The sequence below is a fragment of the Amphichorda felina genome, assembly GCF_050947745.1.
Source record: "Amphichorda felina strain 45539 chromosome Unknown scaffold_9, whole genome shotgun sequence".
In the NCBI taxonomy this organism is placed as follows: Eukaryota; Fungi; Ascomycota; class Sordariomycetes; order Hypocreales; family Bionectriaceae; genus Amphichorda; species Amphichorda felina.
This window is the reverse complement of record NW_028145041.1, coordinates 1192043-1212087: the sequence shown is the minus strand read 5'-3', so window position 1 is coordinate 1212087 and position 20045 is coordinate 1192043. Positions and strand designations below refer to the sequence as shown.

Genomic DNA, 20045 nt, shown 5'->3' with positions numbered 1-20045 from the left:
AGGAGGCCTCAGTTGTGCGCACACCCGAGCCGGGCACTCCAGAGGATGAGTGGCCTGTATTCGAACTCAAAGACGCCGTCGTCCTTAATATGGATGGCGAAACCATGGAAAATGCGCTCGACGTGCTGTTCAGAGGGCCTTTCATTATCCGTGGCCGCATGGTTTTGGAGGATGTCGATCAGAAGCGACACTGTCAGCTATAGGCCCCCAGGAAGTGTGAGGTATGAATCTTGCTAAATTTGTGTAGTGATCATCAAGGTGAAGTCTTCTCTTCCGATTGAAATCTCCACCTGCACGCGCTACTCGGTGGGCGAGGCGGATGACGATGTCGACGAAAGTGATATCGATACTAGCCGTCGCTCAAGGGCTCCAATACTTTGGCTGAGCGGACGCGGAGCCTGGTTCGAGATTAATCCATCCGCGGCCTACCTGCCCATATACCGCGATATCTGCGAAGCGATTCGTTTGTATTATGCCATTTACGATATTTACAGCACTCAAACCGCCAAAGTTCTCAATCGGTTATCCAAATCAACAGACCCTATCGAGAGGCTGTCCGAGGTGTTCTTCCAGGTTCGTGTCGTACCTAAGCAGCTATACGATTCTGCTGACTAGTCTCTTAGTATGCGGTCAAAGTCGGGAACGGATTGACGGTAGAAGAGGTGGCCCAAATGTGCCGCGATCTGGCCCCGTTCTTTATTAGCCAGTTCCTACAATCAGACGCGGAGAAATTCTGGCAGGAGACTTTCTTTTATAGGTGGATCATAAAAGAAAACGAAGTGAGTTGTCTCTCATACTCGGCGTTACACCTCTGACCAAAATAGGATCTCTTCAAGCGAGCGAAGCAAGCGATCCGCAGCCCTCCAAAGGCTATCATACCCTCCATCAGCCACGAATTACCCAGCAGGTCTAAACGCGGGACTTCAGATTCAATCAGTGGAAGTTCTGCCCCTGAATCCCAGGAGCCCGTCACTAGAAATCGATCAACCAGGTCTCGATCGACTGCGCAAGAATCAGCTTCTAAGAACAGCGGCGCAAACGAGTCCATTAGCTCTAAGCATACAAAAACAACCCCCCAATCCACCACTCAGCACGCAGGCCAGACCGAGCGGGTAGACCCATCCCCCCCGAACTCGATACAGGATCCTGATGTGCCCCCGACTCGTCGAAATGATCAGAGCGCATTTGATGCGGTTCTAGAGTCCGTTGAATGGGCCTACAACCAATTGGCTATAACAAAAAAGGGCATCACTAAGACGGGATTGCTGAACAAGCTATATTTTACCTACAAGTTCCCCAATTACAGAAATGGCAAGCCTGGATGTCACCATATTCCAGTCGAGGAAGTCCTTCACTACAATGCTTCTGCTCTTATAGATGCTCTCGATGCATCTAAGTGGGAGGGCAATGACTTTTATCCCTGGCTTAAGAAAATGGCAAAAACTGAGTTTAAGCCAGAAGCTATCAAGCTATCCGACCTGCCTCATAGGATGTCTCTCCGAGGTTCGCGCCCCTACCAACCAAGGGGCCCCAATACATCTTTTCCCCAGCTTGCACAGGTTGTCACGGGGGGCTCTTCGCACCAAGGTGATAACGACGACAATACGAGCCTCGACGAGTTAGAAACGTCTAGAAGAGGTAGAGGAAAGGGTGTCAAAACGCCTGGCAGACTTGGAAAGTCTAGCCTTAGGCCAGCTGCGTCATCCAAGAAGCGACCACGCCCTGACGTGGATAGTGGCTCAGATTCAGAATCTAGAGATGCAAAGAGGTCACATTATTTTTCAGACGCAGACGACACCATGGAAGATGCGGATACGAGCGACCACGGGACTAAGGAAGAAGAGGAGGACTACGTCAAGATTGTTCTCCGAGCTGACAAGATACCATCGGCGGTTCCCCGTGGGCCCAACGAGACATGGACTTGCGACCAGGACGATTGCGACTACATCGTTCGCGGGGACGACGCCGAGGAATGCCAGGAGCGCATTCAAGTGCATTTCAAGGAGCACGAGGAACAGACTGAACGAGTTCAGTTGGCTTTGACCGAGAGTCGAGGCCATATGCCAATCAAGTACGCCTACTTTCCCCCCTTTTCTGATAATTGTTCACATGACTCCTCCTCCCGCCTCCCTCCAAGAACAACCTTCGCTACCTCCCAAACCCTCTCTCATGTTCCCGTCATCATCTCCATCCCCAGCACCCCCCAACAACGAGCCCCTGGATCTAAGTACGTCCTCGGAAGATGGTTTCCGCCGTCTTGTCCGCCAATTCCAACGCAAGCCGCAGCCGGTATCAGACAGAATTGGTAATCTAACGACTCCCTTCCAGCCACCTCCTCGACAAGATCAAACAACTCGGCGACAGAGCGGAACTGGAAGAAGAGCTGTCCATGGGCGGCATAGCCCTCCCCCGCCCGATCCAGAGGAAACTGATAGTATGACGGAGCGCGAGTGAACATGGCCATCCCTTCATCTAGTTTGACCGGCATCGGCATCGGAAGGATATGGGTCGTTGGAAGAAAAATACCCGGCATTATGAGGCGTTTGGGGATAGGAAGGGAATACTTGCAGTGGTTCGTTCGTAGTCATGAGCTGCTTTTACGGAGTAGGTACTATGCTTTTTGATACGGGCGTTTGGCGGAACTGGGCTTATCCCGCGTGTGTATGAATACTGAAGTACTACAACTCGCTCAGGCCCAACCACTGTGATTTTGATGGCGATTGTATCTTGCATTCCCGGCTGCGAGACCAATTATGAATGGGTTTATTCCCAACTTCTAACCTTCTTTTTTGCTTTTAACCCATTGGCTACTAATGATGCAAAGCTTATCTATTCTACCTAGGAAAGTCCGTATGGTGTCCAGCCCAGAATAAACCTTTTGGCACTCTCCTACCGATATCAAGACATGAGTGAATACAAGACGCAGTATCGGCGCCCTACCTAGCTAATGACTCCACCGTCTTCCGTGGCCATCTTCTCCTTGTCCACACCCTTCTCGGCCTCCAAGAGGAAGCTCTCCTCTAGGGCAGCCTTGCGCTGGAAGACGCGCAGCCAGCGCTGGCCCCATCGGCGGACCATGGCTTCCGGCTCCGACGACCCGTCGCCCCCTTCCATAAGTTCATCCTTGCTACCGCCGGCCCAGCTGGAGAGAGCATCATTCATCGAGCGGAACATGTCGCGCATATTTTTAGTCTCCTTGGCACGTCCCTCGGCGTCCACATCAGCAGCGCTGTAAAGCTGGCGGACTCGGCCAGTCACCTTGGCGACCGTGTTGGATACTATCTCGAACACATGGGCCTGCGCAAGCGACTCGCCTCCGTTGGTTCCGTTGAACGGGGTGCTGGCCACGAGTGCCCAGTCGATGACAGAAAAGGGAGTGACGATGGAGTAGTTGAGAAGCTTCTCAATGATGGAGAGCGCCACACCAGGGTGGGCGTGCCAATACTCCATGACAGAAGCGACAATCTGTGAACGGGCAGCCTCCGATGACGCGCCAACATCCAATAGCCTGCCCTTGGTGCGGTCAATGCAGGCGAGGACATGGCTAAGAGACTTCGAGCCAACCCAGCAGATGGCGGTCATGAACACATCGGTGCTCGCCACCAACGGGTCAAGTCCTTGCTCACTGGCCTGAGCCTGGACGCGGTCAATGATGGGTTGGAAGTCCTCATCTGGAGCCTTGCGCTTCAGAAGAGTGGCCGCCTCTTGGCCTTCAGCGGAGAACGGAGTACCTTGATAAACACCCTTATTAGCACACACTCCTCTGCGACGGGACACAGAGCGGAAACTTACTAGAGTCGCTGAATTTGAATGCCGGGACATCCTGCTCCTTGTCGGTGTCGATGAGGGCTTGGTATGATTGGGGCACCGTCTTTTGGATTCGCTGTGTGAAACTCAGCCGTATCTCTTTATCCAGAGCTCCCTTTAGGAACCAGATCGAAGGATGGAGATCCGGCAAGGACGTATCGTCCTGCCATTCTGCCCACTTCCAGGTGAAGCCAAAATTGCTGAGATGATGCGAGAACCAGTCAACAAACCGATAGCTGAGCTCTAGATCCAAGCGAGGATTGTTTCGGTAAAGGAAGCGAATTGCTCTACCAAGACTGGGTGCTATCGCAGCCGGTGCTAGCTTGCACGCCTCGGTCAGGACTGAGTGGTAGTACACCAACTTGCACTCAGGGGCTGGAAGCTGGAAGAGCTGCGAGAAAACAGTATCGACAGCCACGTCTTCGGGCTTCCACGTCGATCTATCAGCAGGGAAGTTGCGCAGATCGTCAAACGGAGTCGCACGCTTGACAAAGGTTCCTTCTGCGAAATAGCAGTCCAAGTCCATAAGATATCGTGCTGTGACATGCCTGTTGAAGTCAAGGATGTTGATGGTATCAACAAGCCCGTCGCGAATCAGGGACGAGGAAATGTTTGTTGCCGATGGGACAGATTCGGTGTCCTGATCTGCATAGACAGAGAAAAAGACTTCAGGGAAGAGCGGCCGCGGCCCAGCAACGACCGTCGCAGGGATGGAAACTGAAGGCAGCGCATGCTTTGTGGGATCGGAAAGCTTCTCCTGGACCTCAATATCCTCCAGAGGCATCTGCCAAGGGCGGGGCAGGCACTTCAGCTCCCAGTTCTTGGCTGCCTCGCTCTGGAGCTGCTTCTGGAGTAGCATGCAGAGAGTCGGAGATGCAGGTGCATTGTCCTTCTTCTCAGGATGGAAAGGGTCGACGATGGCTTGGAGCGCATGCGGCTCGGAAGCGATGATGTCGGTCTTCTCCATGAGCTCTGCAGCCTTCTGCTGGGACAGCTGCCCGGGAGCGGCCGCCAAGATGTAAGGAATAGTCAGCAGAATTATTTTGACGATTTCGGTGCCAATGGTCTGGATTCAATGTTAGCAATCAAGGGACTGTTCGCCGGGGCAAAGAACGATGAACGCACATCCTCAGAGCTGGCTGTCTGGAGGTCAGCAGCACGGCTGAAGAGCTCGTCCAGCAGCGGGAACAAACCCTCGCCCTCCAGCAATGACTGAAGGCAGGCCAAAAGCTTGAGATGCAGCTTCACCAGTCTCCAGTCCCCCTCGGCAATCTTGCTCTCGATGCTCTTGGCCAGGCGAGCCAGCACCTCACCGGCCAGCTCTGACTTGCGCGTGTTGGCGACCAGGACCACGGCGGCGACAAAGGGCGTCTTGAGGGGTTGCTCAACGTGGAGCTGCATAACGAGGTCGAGGAAGACTCTGCGCACGTCCTCGTCGTCGTAGTTGTCGGCGACCATGTGGGCGACGGACTGGACCTCGTCGGCCCATCGTCGCAGGGGGGAGTCGGCGATGCTCAACAGCTGGCGTCGGACACGAACGGGAACCGGCGCAGGCTCCATGCGGCGGCGTTGATGCCGGCGATCGTAGTGGTCATCATCTTCTAGACGAATTGGGACAGCGGTTAGCTTGGGCACAGGAAATAAGATAGCTTCGCTAGCAACCCACCGCGGAATCGCCGCTTGCGATTGTGGCCGCCGCCCGAGGGCCTTCGATCGTAATCCGCCATCTTCAGGAGGCAGAATGCGCGGCTCCGGCAATAAGGGCTGTCGGAAACGTCGCTATCCTAGTTCGAATGTGTTGGCAAGGCGAATAAGAACGGAGGAAGGACTGGGGGAAGCTGGGGAAAAATGAGGTCAGCGGACGGTCGTGATCACCCTTCGGTTGGCTGCAGTCGCGCGTTTCGTTAAGCTTCTTGGCATGAAGGCACCAGTGCAGCAGGGCATGCCGTGTTTGCTGCCTGAGGCATGCACAAGTGTGTTGAGGACCACCTCTTTTGATGAACAACTCAATGGATCCAACGTCAAATGTATGCCAGTTGTATTTGACACTCAAAAGTCTCTATCTTGCTAGAAGATTGAAAACCCCATCTCCTATTCACTCTGTGACCGTCTCTTGTCACTATTGTGACCTTCAGTGCCTAGCAGCACTATCGCCTCCAAACCAGACCCGACTCACAGCACGAACTTTGAGGAGCCGAGAAATTGAGTAAACTCTTTTTTCCCCTCCTTACCGTCAGGTCCGGAGCGTTCCTATTTCCCCTCCAGACTATATATGACCTTTTCCGTCCTATCCTGTGCCCATTCGCTGTGCCCTGATTTTGATTCTAGTGCCTCCCATGCCTCACACACCCTCTGTTGGCGACGAGGAATCCACCTTGTCCACTTCGTTGGCCTTCCTCGCATATCATTCCAATGCCATGAGGCCTCTGCTCTTCGTCAACACAGGCCCCCATGAAGCTGAAATATCAGATCTACTCTCTGCAGCCGCCAAGCCACAGCTACCTCGCTCATTGACACCGTCTTTGCTGACGTCCATTTGGGTCCGTTGTGCCAAGACTCCAGAGCATCACCATCAAAGTGAATGGCAAAGAAACCAAACAAACATCCACTCATCTGCAGGCCACAGTTGGTGGCACTGGTCCTCAAAAGAACGCAATGGTTGAAGACGAAAGGAAAAAGAAAGAAAAATAGAGCCATCTCTGTCATGAACCGAAACGTGGTCTAGCAACGTAATTTCCCTGCGATATGCATCAATGTGGCATTCCTCATCGCGGCCCATCCCCCGCGGCGCCCAACGCCCGATATTCGGCGGGAGCCCGCAGAATTGATAATGGCCTGCTTTCGTCTCAACGCCAAACAGGGAATTGTTCCCGATCCTCCTGCTCCCTCAAAAGCTTCGCATTCTCTTCCAGCCCTCCAGCTTCGAGTCCGCCATGTGCTACTCCGGCGGCCACGCTCAGAGAGCTTCGAGATTACATACCAGCCGCCTTATTCGCCCGTCCGGCCTTGTGAGCCCGAACAAAGGGGCTGGGCCCCTATTCCTCACCAAGGCTTCACGCGAAGGTGGAGGATAAGGGCCCAGAACCACTAGTTGCCAGAGGAGGCACAGAATGTCCAATTGGTCCTATACAGCGCTGTGGGTCTCAATCTAGCTTCGCAATCATTTGTTGCTTCGTCAACGGTGTCAAGTTGTCAATGTCCAGTCCACGAGATGCTAGCACAGACCGCATGTGAGAGGGCACAAGACGTTGGTTCAGCTCGGGTGCAATGGACAGCTCTATTTTCGCATAGTCAGTAACGCCATTATAATGGAAACATATGTTATTAGTAGCGGTGCCTGGCTTACCATGGAGAGAAAAGTCAAAGAGGTCAGGCAGGTCCCTCATCTGGCTAGTCCCGTGCCTAGAATCCGGCAGCTTTGTGCTGGGGTCACGTAGCTCATCGAAGAAGGGGTGGATCATGGCATCAATGGCAGATTGTCTCTCAGTCGGAGTATACTCGAGTAGCCGGGCGATGAGATCGATGGCATTTGCGTCTGCCTTGCGGAAGACTTTGTTGAATGGGTGGGGCTTGATCTGCGGGAACTTGTGCTCCATGTAGTTGGGGTTCATCGTTCGGATCTGCTCGCGAGTCGGCGTCCCTAGGACCTTGATGATCTCTACCAGCTGGTCGATTCCGGACTCTCCAGGGAAAAGAGGTTGCCCCAACATCAGCTCAGCCATCACGCACCCAGTGGACCACACGTCTATAGTTGATGTTAGCTCTCCGTCCAAGGTCATAAGATGGAGGGAAGAGGTCTCACCAATCTTGGTGGTATAATTTGTCGCGCCGAAAATCAGCTCCGGGGCACGGTAATAGCGAGAGCAAATGTACGAAACATTGGGCTCGTTCTCGACTAGGATTTTCGCGCTCCCAAAATCGCAGAGTTTGAGCACCCCAGAGTTGGGGTCTAGCAGAAGGTTTTGAGGCTTGATATCTCTATGGCAAATGCCTTGAGAGTGGATGTACGCCAGTGCCCTGAAAAGCTGGTAGATGTACAGCTTGACTTCAAGGATGGGCATAGTCGTCTTCATCTTGTTGAAAAATCGCGACGCCCTGTACACCGTCTCAGGAACGAACTCCTGGACCAGGTTCAAATATACCTCATCCTTCTATGAAAATGTTAGCATCGAGGTTGTATCTCGGGACCCACTCGACACGGGTACGTACGCGGTCTCCGTTGGAGTAGTAGAAAGCCTTGAGTTGCACGATGTTGGGGTGTCGGACGATACGCATAATCTGGAGCTCACGATTCTGTAATGGTATCAGTCCCTAGCACTAACAGCATCGATGGTGACAAAAATGCAGATACGCACCTTGAACCTCTTGTCCTGTAGAACCCGCTTGATGGCGGCATCTTCTCCTGATGGTGACAGCTTGGTTTGGAAGACGACGCCAAACGATCCATTGCCCACAATCTTGCATTGCGTGTATTGAAGGTCTCTCGTCTCGCCAGTAACTCCGTCCTGGACCTTTTCGCGGATGACCTCTGCCCAATAATCAGTACCTCAGCCAACAACGACGGGTACAGACTCTGATGGAAAACCACTCACCTCCCATTCTCAGGCTGTTGAAGGCGTTGGGGCGATGCGAAGACATTGTGACGTGCTGTGCCCGTAACTAGACGCACGGGCTACCGAGCCTGAAGAGGGGGTCGACCGCGTGATATGTTCGAGAGGGGTGGTAGCGAAACGGGATTCCGGGAGCGGGCCGTGGTGGGCAACGGGACGGCAGAGAAAACTTGAGTCGAGGACGATGGCTCTCGAGCGTCGCGCAGCCGAACTTTGCTTTCGTTGCTGTGTGATGGCAAACACAAGATGGTGAGGGTGCGGCGGGCCGAAAGTTGCTCACGAGGATCGGAGTCCCGAGGTGGCTCTTGGTCTGACAAGTGGCGGCGCTCGTGACCTCGAAGGTTTAAGGCCGCGGTGGCCTTGGGTTAGAGGTACCTTGGCAGCTTCCGGCGACTGGGTGATCAGGTCTCAGCACATGTAGGCAATTGAATATGATGTGAAAGAGATAGAAAAGGGTATCATTTGTAGAAAAAGCAGAGAACAATGGAGGGACGGGATGAGAATTTGATCTGAGGTTGTTTTGGTAGGTAACACGGCGCAAGTTGGGAGCAGAGGGGGGTGCGGGGCTGGGCTGGAGTGACGAGTGACGGCAGGCAGAAGAGAGAGGGAAAAAATGACAGAGGGAAGGGTAGCTAGAGGTATTAAAAGCTCCCAGGGACGACAAAGCGAGGACTGCAGAGCCTATAAGAGCGTCCGACCACCAGTCCTAGTAATAGTGCCGGCAGCAGAAACAGCACCAGCAGCAGCAACAGATGTGGCAATGCAGGTTGAGAGACGGGAGGGAGGGCAGGATGGAGGGGTGTGGGAGCATGCGCGCTGCATTTCGGGGCCAGCGCACAGACACCCAGCAGTAGAACCACAAGTGCCAGCGGAACGGAGCAGCGAAGACAGCAAGCTGGGAAACAGCGCCGGGGGGGTGCTCCGGCACAACTGGTGCTAACAAAGTCTCACTTACAAGCAAGGTGAGAGAGCTGCTGCTTCAATGGCAACAGGAGGGAGATCGCCGTGGCGATTGTCGTCAATGTTGCTATTGCTGTCGTCGACGTTCGGGTTGACGAGAGAGGCCGAGTGCGTGCGTCAGTTCCGCAGATGTGGAGGGGAAGACGGCCGCGCACTCGTCGAGAACGCGAGCAGACTTCGAGGCTATGTACCAAGCTTCAGGGATGAACAGGCGCTGGGACAATTGGGGGAGCAGAGGTGCTCCGTAGTATGTACTGTAGGTAAGTAAGGTAGGTAGGTAGGTAGGTAGGTATGGACGGCCTAGGACCTGTTGGTAGGGGTCAGGAATGATAATGCGGTGCAACGTGGAGCACCTCAACGGCGGGAGGGAGAATTATCCATACTGGTATTGTGCTTAGTGCGCTTCCAGGGTCGAGAAGAAGCGTAGAAGGACTCGCTCGTCAGTACGTGGAGCGGAGGGGGATGCCGCTCAGGACCAGGTGGGATTTGCGCGTAGATGAGGTAGTGATGGAATTGAGTCGACGGGTCCCCGGCGAGGCAACAAGGTGAGGTGGGGTTGGGTATAGGCTGGGCTGGTTGGCTGGCACTGGCTGGCACTGGCTCCCACTGGCTGCCACTGGATGGGAGGGGGAGGCGGGTCTCTGGGCACTCCAGTGGAGGGGGCGGGGTGCTTGAGGTAGCGCGCTCGTGACAGGGCGCCGGGGGGAGGTAGGGGAAGCAGACCGGACTGGATTTGAGGCGGGCTAGTGCTCCTGGTCCACGGTGAATGGGAGGTGAACCGTCGATTGAGCTGGTCCGGAGTGGAACCCGCTGTTGGATTTTGCTGCCCAGGTGATGTACGGAGGTGGGGCCTAGACAACCAGCGACAGGGCTCCGATAAATAAAAGCTTCATTGATGGCGGGTGCTGGGTGCAATAGGCAGACCCAAAGAAGTGCAGTGTCGATATTATCAGCTTATAGTCGATTAAAAAAAAATTAAGATCAGGTGTGACGTCTCCAAAGTCGATCAGGGTTGTGGCCTACGGCAAGGCACAGGTGGTGCTCGGACGGGCGATGATGCTGCAGCGTTGCGCGGGAGGCAATTAATCCCGGAGCTCGAGGGGGTCAACAACCCACACTTCACCACCAGCCGGGATAGCTTTGGTCAGGCCGAGGACAGCCTTGTGCTTCGCTACCTATTCGTACTTACCTACTCTCAGTGGAAGGCTCTCCAACTTCCCCCCCTCCCCCTCTTGTCCCGTTGCGGTTGCTCGCGGGAACCAAGAGGATGACCCGACGACGTCAAGGAAAGCCCTGGTGCTGCAGCACCAACGGCAAAGGCCAGCCAGGGAGGGCGGCAACCGACGTCAGGTGGATTCGTGCGTATGTATCCGAAAGCACCTCGTACGTAAGGCATCCCTTCATTCGCAGAGGTGACGCAAAACCAGCCTAGATACTGCTGGTAGTAAGGTGAGGCCACCGAGGGATGGCCGAATCGATCACGGGCGTCTGTACAACCGTTCCCAGAAGGTGAGGATAGCCGGAGTCAAGACAATCACCAAAGAACCCAGCAAACCGGCGTCGCATAACACGGAGCGGGCGCCGGGCGGTTGTGGCAGCAGGGATCGTGGAGTCAGGGAGTGCTACTCGTACGCACATACAGGGACGGGGATCTGCTGAGGTGGTGCCAGGGTACCAGCCTCAGAGGTGACCAAGCTGCACAAATGCCGGAATTGATATTATATGTATGCCAAAGCTACATGCGAGGCCAGCGACGAGAGGCTGAGAACAAAGCATACCAGATGGTGCGAAGATGATGGACCGTCATCCTGGAGCAGTAGCTCTCTTAGAGGAGAGACAAGAGGTACGGCCCAAGCACCTCCATCACAAAGGGGACAATGGGCAAGTAGACGGTACCCGCAAAGTACCGTCCCCAACGTGGCTCCTCCTGCTGACATTTCCATTCCGGTGCGGGGCGGTTGTCACGCGTCCAAGTCTGCTGGACCCCATTTGCTCGATGATCCATCACATCTCACCAACGAACAATAATGGATTGCAGATTGTTTGCCGCCCCATCGTCGTATTAAGAGCCATGAATCAATGACGGACAGGTCAGGTTAGCCGTGTCTGTGCAACACTGCAATGCCAAGTTCGACATGATCAAAACCAGCCATCAATAACTATCAATCCCAGGATGATTCACCACTATTATTAGCGACCTATATTAATTGCTTCGGGCTGTATTAGCACATAGGCTGCAATTGAGCCGCCCCAAATCTTACTACTATAGTAGTAATAATATTATTCAGAGTTTCAGATTAGAATGCACTTGGAGTACCAATGGCTGAATATCATTCAGTTGCCCCGTTGCTCTTGCCGCCCGCGGACAACATTTGAGGTAAGAGCTATCCGTAATTTTACTACTATGAGTACTCCGTACACGGAGTACCACAAGGCTCTGACTGTTTTGACTCCAGAACTTCAACACCTCCACTGCTACACTCAATCCTCCATTCTTTCTTACTGAGGAACCTCTACAAGTCCAAGTGCGATTGTTGATCAGCAAGCCCCTGCACGACTGGATTTACGAGTACATAGACCCAAGTGGCAATAGGGCCGTTGCGACGTCGGACTGAATATTAGACGAGCTTCGACATGACGATAACAGCGAAATTTCGGCTCATAATCTCCATCATGGTTGGTTTCCGCGAATCAAGCCACCACAGCCTGAGTGGCATGTCCAAGTCAAAACGCTGGCCAGGTACATAAGTACCCAGCCATGTGGTAAGCTGGTGGTCTGCGGGTTAGCGTTCACACCTTGGTGCATGGCCTACTAGACACTCGCGCCACAGATTTATGCTCTACGACCTCGTAGTTATGTTCCCACCAAAGATTCGATGGGCATTAAGACTACCCAGGTGTGCATACGTACATACGATCTAGTACGTGCCTGGTCATATCTAGCTACCTCCGCTCACAGTGCTGAGACCTGAATTTCCCGGCGTTAGTATCCATATTGCCAGATCGAAGAAATCCGATCTGTGGGTCCACGGAATAGGTTCTATCCTGCTGTCGATGTCGATCCGGCATACTGGGCTTCCAACGCTTTGAAACAATGCGCCCCAAGTTTGTTTGATTGAGACATGAGTTCAGTGTTCGATTGCAAACACTATCCTCACTTAGCAACAACCTCCTTTAGTCTCGAACATAGTCAATGTCCCGGGGCATAATATCACGAGTAGAATGGCAGCCAAAGCTGCGAAGAGCATCATGCTAGCACTGGCGACGGTTGCCGCTCCACATCCACCCAACCGACGACTGACAGTATTATTATAGGTACCTAACATCCGCACTATTACGAAAAGGGACCCCTTACAGAGTGGGAGTGGATCCGAGTCTGTTCTCTAGGAGCCCAGGGGGCCGTCTTCCGCTCCGATGCAGTGGTACAGACGAGGCATTTGGGTCGGCCAAGGCTCATAGGCTCATGCCCTAACCTCTCCACCCACGACAACATGTTGCCGGCAAGGAATCCAATCCAAGTCCTTGTCTGATCGGGCTGCAACGAATAATAGGTGTCCGTCGTAGAGATGGTCCAGAGGCCGAGACCGCCGCACTACGCTACCCCTGGGCGACTACCAGGAGGCTCAGGAAGCGGTGGTTTTAGACCTTGCCAGAAGTCTCGTCGTCGAAACTAAAAAGAGACAATTCGCGTGGTCAAGTGGGAGCATACAGCATGCCACTTTAAAATGGCGCCCCATTCGCCAGGATGCTCCAACGAGTGGACCCTCTCGCGCTTGGGTTGGCGCCACTCTATTCTCGACATCGGCCTTTCCTGGATCTCTCGTGTTGATCATAAAGGACGTCGTTATATTAATACGTACGTCATGGTCAAGATAGCTTGAGAGCTTTGGGCCAGAATCAACGAGGCACCTATTACGAGTACATGGCCTAATATCCGTACAGGGCTATGGACCGTCGAGGAGCCCAGCCACGCTCGGTTGCCGGCCAGTCCCCATGGGTGAGATGCCGGTTGATCAGAGAGTGGAATGCCGCAAGTCGCCGGCCGGTCCTGGAGTCCTAGTCTCCTAGACTCGTGTCATTGGAAAAGATGAAGCATTTCAGCCAACAGGGGTGGGCTGTTCGTTCGCGGCTCTCTGGACGCCCAGCCGCGGCCGCGCCGGCCACCCACATCACGCCCCGAGCGGCGAGCGAGAGAAAATCCAGGGAGCTTGGGGGCCGTGGGCAAGTTTGGTGGAATGCATCTCGTGGTCCCATGACCACCCCCATGCAACGCTAACGGGCAATTTTGAGTTCGCCCGTCAGCCGAGCCCAAGGGCCAAGGCCCAGCCTCCAGTGAGCACTGAGCCCAAGTCAGCTCCGTCAACCCACCAGTCCAGTCCAGTCCATTTCACTCACCTGATGAGAAGGAAAAAAGGGGTTTCTCTTGGAATCAAGCAGCAAAGCTGCCCGATCAGCACCGTAATCCCCAATTGACAACGGCAATTGGTCGAAGCTCTGCAACGTGGCGTGCTTCCCGTTCGCCTCGTCAAGCGTACCCGCCCCGACAGCATGAACTAAGAACTGTGGCTACATACTCGGTACCATGGGTACGAACCGCCCCTTGCTGTTCCAGGCCAGTCGTGGGATTTGCAAGTTGAAATCGCTTCTGGCCCTTGGGCCACGTCCCTGGCCTGGCGTCACGGACTCTCGCAGAAGCTCTCAAGTCCCAACCCAGGCTCGCCCAGTTCATTGTCAGTCCTCCAATAACCAGCCATGTCAAGCTAAGCCAAGACAAGGCACGCCTCAGGGTCGCATGCCATGAGTGCGTCAGCAAGAGCTGCACGACCATCACGAAGAGCTCCTGAAGTCGGCGCTTGGAGTGACGGACATCTATGATACACCTTGTGACCTGCTGCTAGACCGAACCCGGGCCAATCAATATCAATGTTGGTGGCATCCCATCCTGAGGCTCTATCCCCGGCGGTCTATTCCTGAATATAGATCTGTTCCTGGCTACCCTGCTTTGTTTGCCATGACCGGCCAGTGACGGAGTATCACGGCGATCATCAAGAGGCTTCTTCTCTCGTCTCTTCACATGCCGATCCAATTTGAGCTGCTGTGCAACACCAAGCAACAGGCGCTAGCGCGGCTCCTTGATTTGCCTCCAACGCTCCAAGCTGGTGCACCACCAGCCCCCCTCTGACGCAAAGACACCAACTGCCCTAGGCCTGCCTACGTCAGAAGCGTCAGAAGGTGCACTGCAGTCTGCCTTGTTCAATGTATGTCTTGTTCGCGTATCCCTTTCGCACAAATCGGCTGGATTTTAGTGTGTTTTTTCTTTGTGAACCCATCTCGTCACTCAATTGTTTCCCAAACCTCACCCCACCACAATCAGGTGGGCTGTGCAGAGTCCGAGTACTATTATCTCGCACTCCATTAAGGTCTCGTCATGAAACTGCGTCTTGCGTGCCGATGGGTTCAGTATTGCCATCCTGGGCGATATCGGGTCTCACCATGTCTCAGATGAATCTTGTACCATTGTTACGGCGAGATGGAGAGTTTTGGAACACCGCCAACTAGATTATATCGGCACGGTCTGTCCTATACTCCGTATACGTACGTCAATTCCCTGACACCAGCCGACATGGCAATTTACATAGGTACTAGCCATCCAGCTGGTTCCAAGAAATTCTGGCAATTGGACGACCATCAGTCAACCAGTGGTACGAATCTCATACAGCCTTGCCAGCAAGGATAACACGACACGAGCGGTACAGAGGACTCTGCATCCCCAACAAGACAGTTTGGATTGCTAGGTTCTTTGGACGAATGACCTGCGGCATGGATTTGCATTGCTTTTTGCCTTATCGCTCCCGTCGATCTGACTCAAGCACAAAAGCTGACCGCGATTTGACCCGTGGCTCTGGGTAAGGCTCTATCGATCTGCATGCTATTAATAAACATTATTAATCTTGTACATTTTCGCACACCGAAGGGACGAACCTCGATCCAGAGAGAGATAAAAGTTCGGAGCGCTGCTAGGATAGAATTTAATACAGGGCACACAGCGACTAGTTTAACCATTCCCAAGTAGTCGACTCTCGAGTCGTATTTCTTAAACGGCCAACTGGTCCTCACGACAGCTAATAGACATGTAACAGGGTGAATTACATCGTGGACCAAAGCGGAACCCTCAAATCTCGTACACATACGAGTACGTAGAAGCAAGTCGCCCATTCGTATCCGTAGGACCTGCTGTGTAATCTGAGTCACGCAAGTCCAGTCCGTCGGAACTACGCTTGACCTTAGTATAAACACTAGATTAGCTAGAGGCCTTGTCTTTCATCTACTTGACTGGCTATGAGATGCAGGTCATCTGTGCAAGGGTTTCCGTGCAGTTGCTGTACTCTGTGCAAACAGCCCCTTTCGTCAAACCGCAGAACCCCCATTCCCTTATTCGTCTGCGGCTGATCATGCTCGTGTCACATGGATGCCTGCAGCATCTCCTGTGCCGTGGTCGCACAGGCCCAGGGGAGCGCTGGTTGCGGTGGCAAAGCTCGGGCAGGACTACATAGGCCTGCCTATACAGTGAAACAGACTGGCTCGTGTCAGATATGACAAGTGACGGGTTGCCCGGTACAAGTCCCATGACCAACGGAAGATCTACCTCGAGGTATAGTCATACTCCTTCCGCGGATATCTTCTACATATTTCATAATTCCTTACGGTTACGGGACGGCAATGCCCTTGGCGTGCTCTTCGTTACGATAGAAGACAAACAGGGCATATCCTAACTAGTTGTAGATCGCCAGTGCGGCGTTGAGGGCAACAAATTCAGCAGAATAAGGTGAAAGGATCAAGTTGAACTTGCTGTCGTCAATACAGTTGCTACTTATACTCACCTACTGGAAACCAAAGAGAGATGCATACGGATAGATTCAACAGAATATCGGTGCTTTGCAGCCAACGCCAGATCTTATTAAAATACTACTGCAGAATCTTAGACCTGAAAATCCCAAGTCCAATTACAGATCGTTGTGCCGTGGAGCAGGTAGTCCCAAGGGAATATGGCCCAACCATCCAGAGACTACAACTAAGGCATGGAGTTAACAGTACTAGGTAGGAAACTTTTAAGTGAAACTTGAATTCTACTAAACGCAAAAACCATTCGTAAGTCGTTTTATTGATTCCATCATTGTCCTGTAAGAATTCTTCGGGGGCACTGTTGCTACTCCTAAGCTATTGTACCTCCCGAGTCCGCATTTACGAAGAGTCCTCCTCTAGTCCTCGTCATGTAGCTTATCCGCAACCATGTCCTTTGCCGTATTAACTACTTTCTCCGGTGGCCTGTCCGCCACCGGCTCAGCAGGGCTGCTGAGACCTCCGGGGACTGGGCTCATTTGACCACTGGCAACACCACTGGCAACACCACTGGCAACTCCACTGGCAACTCCACTGGCAACACCACTGGTAACACCACTGGCAACTCCGCTGGCAACTCCGCTTGGCGGGATGCTCGAAAGCTTGAGATCGTCGGGCGAACCAGAGGGCGTCTCAGAGTCCAGACCAGGGATGTGGATACGCTTGGCCTCGTTTTGATAGGCAGCAGGAGTGATCTCAATGATCTCGTTTCGTGGGAACTTGAGGAGCGGGATGTCCATTGTGGAGCAGTGCATGAGGTAGGCATAGAGGACGCGAAGGACCGACTCATGGGCAATGATGAGGAGGTCATTCTGCTCTCGTTCCAGTTCCAGGATGATTGGCTCAAGACGAACTGCAAGATCGTGATAGGACTACAGAGTAGGTTAGCCTAACCGTACTTCAAGGTGGTTTAAGTTGCCTGAAGTAAAGGGGGGTCACTGACCTCTGCTCGAGGATACCGATGATGATACGGGTCTAGTTCGTGCTTTTCTACTTCTTCGGGGTAGATCTGCCGAATCATACGTTCTGACATGCCCTCACAAGCGCCTGGGTTTATCTGGCTCATTTGTGAGCGCTGGCGAACCTTGTATCCCTCGTCTTTGAAAATTTCAGCTGTCTGAACAGTCTTTAGTCGAGTCGATGTCCAGACTGAGAGTGGCGGTAAGGGGACCTGGGCGCGGCCATTCCCCATGAGCTCGGCAGATTTCTGTTCACGGTGTTTGATGAGAGTCTCCGCCATCTTCTGAGAATAGATCTTGCCCTGGTCTGAAAGCGGAGCATCTGACTTGTAATGTTCTTCCTCGTCCGCAGCGGGCCCAGCGCGGGCAAAGAATGTGGTGCGGGACTTGATGTGAAGATTCGTGAGGTAGAAGACGATTCTATGGGAGAGGTAGTTGAAGCTGACGTTGTTGTAAAAGAACTTGGTGCCCGCGTTGATCATTTTGATGTAATTTAACTCTTTCTCCTCCATAGTCTCGAACATAGGTATCTTATTCTCAATTCGTTTGAGGTAGAGCTCGGCGGCTTTGTCTGGATCCATTCCGGCGAACTAGAGTCTGTAAGCGCCAGGGGGCCTTCTTCCCTGTTCTCTTGGGGAGGAAAACTCACGTCGGGGGATGAAATCTTGACGTTACGGGCATTCTCACGGAGGATTCGCTCATCATTGACATAGGATTCAATGAATAGAGTCTAAAATCAATAAGCACATGGGGGTTATCATGAGATCATCGGAAAACCAACCTGAACGTCGTGCTTCGCAAATTCCTTGGCCAGGGATTGTCTCCCGCTGGCAGTTGGATTGACAGCATCGTAGATGGCAACCTGGCCATTTTCGTGGTTGAGCCAGGCATAGATGTCCTCTCGGCACTTCTTAAGAATCTTCTGGCGCAGGATGACCGACTGGGGCGAAGCGTTGGGGAAGAAGTAGTCTTCAGGAACAGCACCACCAGGGCCGACTGTCGCTCTACGGTAGTCTCCGAGGTGGAATACCCGTGTCTTGACTCCCAGCCATTGAAGATACCGGGCCATGGATACGCATATGTGCCTAGTCTGTTCAGTATATGAAGTCCAAGCGGGCAGAAGAGGTTCGGTTTAAACTCACGTCTTGCCACGGGCAGGCGGGCCGACCATGACAATGGCGATGCGACCTGAGTGGAAGAGCCGGCCAGACATGGTGCTATAGAGCTGGGCCGGAGCCATATCCTGATCCTCCGGTACATCGTGTATCCCATCGATGAAGGTTGAGCTCCTGCGGCGATATCGTGGCGCGTTGGCCGCGATCTCGGCAGTTCTAGCGCCCGAAGTGTCAGTGGTATCCTCCATAATCCAAGCTGGGGGTCGGTCTGCGTTCAGATGAGAGTGTCGAGGGGGGCGTTATATCGTCAGACAAACAATCTTGCCAAGACCAAGAGACGACAATATGGAGTGTTTGCCTGAATTCAAGGAGCAGGGGGGGTATGAAGAAGCTGGAGAGCATTCCCCATGCCTCTTCCTCGGTCAACGCCAAGGAAGGAGCATAACAGTGGGGTGTGAAAGACAAAACCGGCGATGAGGGGAAGGAGAAATAGAAACAACGTACAATAATGTATCCATGGTGACTACTACCTGCTTCAAGTTTTCATGTAAGTCCGATGAGATAAGCGGTGTTCAATCCCACAGCAAGACCAGTCAGCAGCTCTACCAGACGAAGGCAAGTCTGTCCTACTAGCAGCGATGAGTAGCTAATGCTATTTGTACTTGGCTAGGTCAATGCCCGGGTGCTCCTGAAGGAGCTTGAGGAGGAGAGGGTCGCGATGGCAAGTTTGGCAACGATACCCACTACCTCATGTGCGGACTGTTGAAGGTTTGTCGTGATGGTGGGGTTCTAAGACAAATCCTCTAGGGTACCTGGGACGGAGAGCCGAGAGCTGTGGGAAGAAAATGAAGAATCGGGCGTGTGGTGACAACTAAGTAAACCCACAGCTTGCAGCCGCCGAGAAGAACGAGATCTGTATGTAGCGTGGCAGGCGTGATGAGGATATCGTGGCCTGGGCTATAGTAGGGGTACGGTGAAGAAGGAGCGGGCAACCAGTGGGAGTCGGATATTGTCGGGAGGCAGATAATGGAGGTACGTAGATGGTGTCAGCGTCCGGTGGTAGATAAAGCTTGCGCAAGCCAGGGTGAGAGAGAATAGTTCTAAGAAGAGCCTCCGATAAACGCAATGCGAGAAATCATATAAGGTTTGACGATAGATATCAAGGGCTAATCTGGTGAGTACCTATCTAGGCTACGTGCCATGACATGCTCGAGATCATTACCGACCCGACCAGCCTAGAACCAAGGCATAAAAAAAATACGTACTCCGTACTCGTCGTACCCGCATGCAACTTGTCCACCAGCCACACTAGCGCCACATTGCCACCGCCAGTCTGGTCATCTCGGCAATGCCCGGCTCGGAACATCAGGTGCTCCGGGGCCAACGGCTGTGTCTGCTCCCTGGCAGTGCAGCGACAGTGTGCATCATCCACAAGCAATGAGGTCGTGCTCCACCTAAGCTGGCGTTCGCGGCACCCCCATGAAAATTATTCTCCAACTTCATCCCTCAGCGCTCTCGTCCATCCGATACCAACCCATCGCGTCACTGGTGTCGCAGCACGACTCCGGGACCCATTGCGATTGAGCCTCCAGCCTCATCGCTCTTTCTACCGACCCTCTAACCTTCGGGTCCTTCGATTCTCTCTTTGGTCTCCCTTTCGTTGGCCCCATTCCCATCTCCGTGTCCGTCCAGCC

At 53.3% G+C, this 20045-nt stretch overlaps 4 protein-coding genes across 4 annotated transcripts; 1 reads left to right on the top strand and 3 right to left on the bottom strand.

Annotated features, from left to right (window-relative positions):
• Positions 1-1799: 1799 nt before the first annotated feature.
• ACO1O0_008936 (uncharacterized protein) lies at positions 1800-2440 on the top strand (the record flags this gene model as incomplete). The annotated part of the gene is made up of 2 exons (XM_083198290.1): positions 1800-2071; positions 2329-2440. 2 exons carry the CDS (start codon positions 1800-1802, stop codon positions 2438-2440), a joined length of 384 nt encoding a protein of 127 aa, XP_083046025.1.
• Positions 2441-2940: 500 nt separating this feature from the next.
• Positions 2941-5534, bottom strand: cbc1 (MIF4G like-domain-containing protein; the record flags this gene model as incomplete). The annotated part of the gene is made up of 4 exons (XM_083198289.1): positions 2941-3731; positions 3793-4873; positions 4933-5408; positions 5474-5534. 4 exons carry the CDS (start codon positions 5532-5534, stop codon positions 2941-2943), a joined length of 2409 nt encoding a protein of 802 aa, XP_083046024.1.
• A 1416-nt stretch (positions 5535-6950) lies between these two features.
• gsk3 (kinase-like domain-containing protein) lies at positions 6951-8445 on the bottom strand (the record flags this gene model as incomplete). The annotated part of the gene is made up of 6 exons (XM_083198288.1): positions 6951-7084; positions 7154-7552; positions 7610-7958; positions 8017-8100; positions 8163-8335; positions 8400-8445. 6 exons carry the CDS (start codon positions 8443-8445, stop codon positions 6951-6953), a joined length of 1185 nt encoding a protein of 394 aa, XP_083046023.1.
• An 8191-nt stretch (positions 8446-16636) lies between these two features.
• ACO1O0_008933 (bifunctional fructose-2,6-bisphosphate 2-phosphatase/6-phosphofructo-2-kinase) lies at positions 16637-18599 on the bottom strand (the record flags this gene model as incomplete). The annotated part of the gene is made up of 5 exons (XM_083198287.1): positions 16637-17149; positions 17221-17826; positions 17886-17966; positions 18018-18321; positions 18379-18599. 5 exons carry the CDS (start codon positions 18597-18599, stop codon positions 16637-16639), a joined length of 1725 nt encoding a protein of 574 aa, XP_083046022.1.
• Between the last annotated feature and the right edge of the window lie 1446 nt (positions 18600-20045).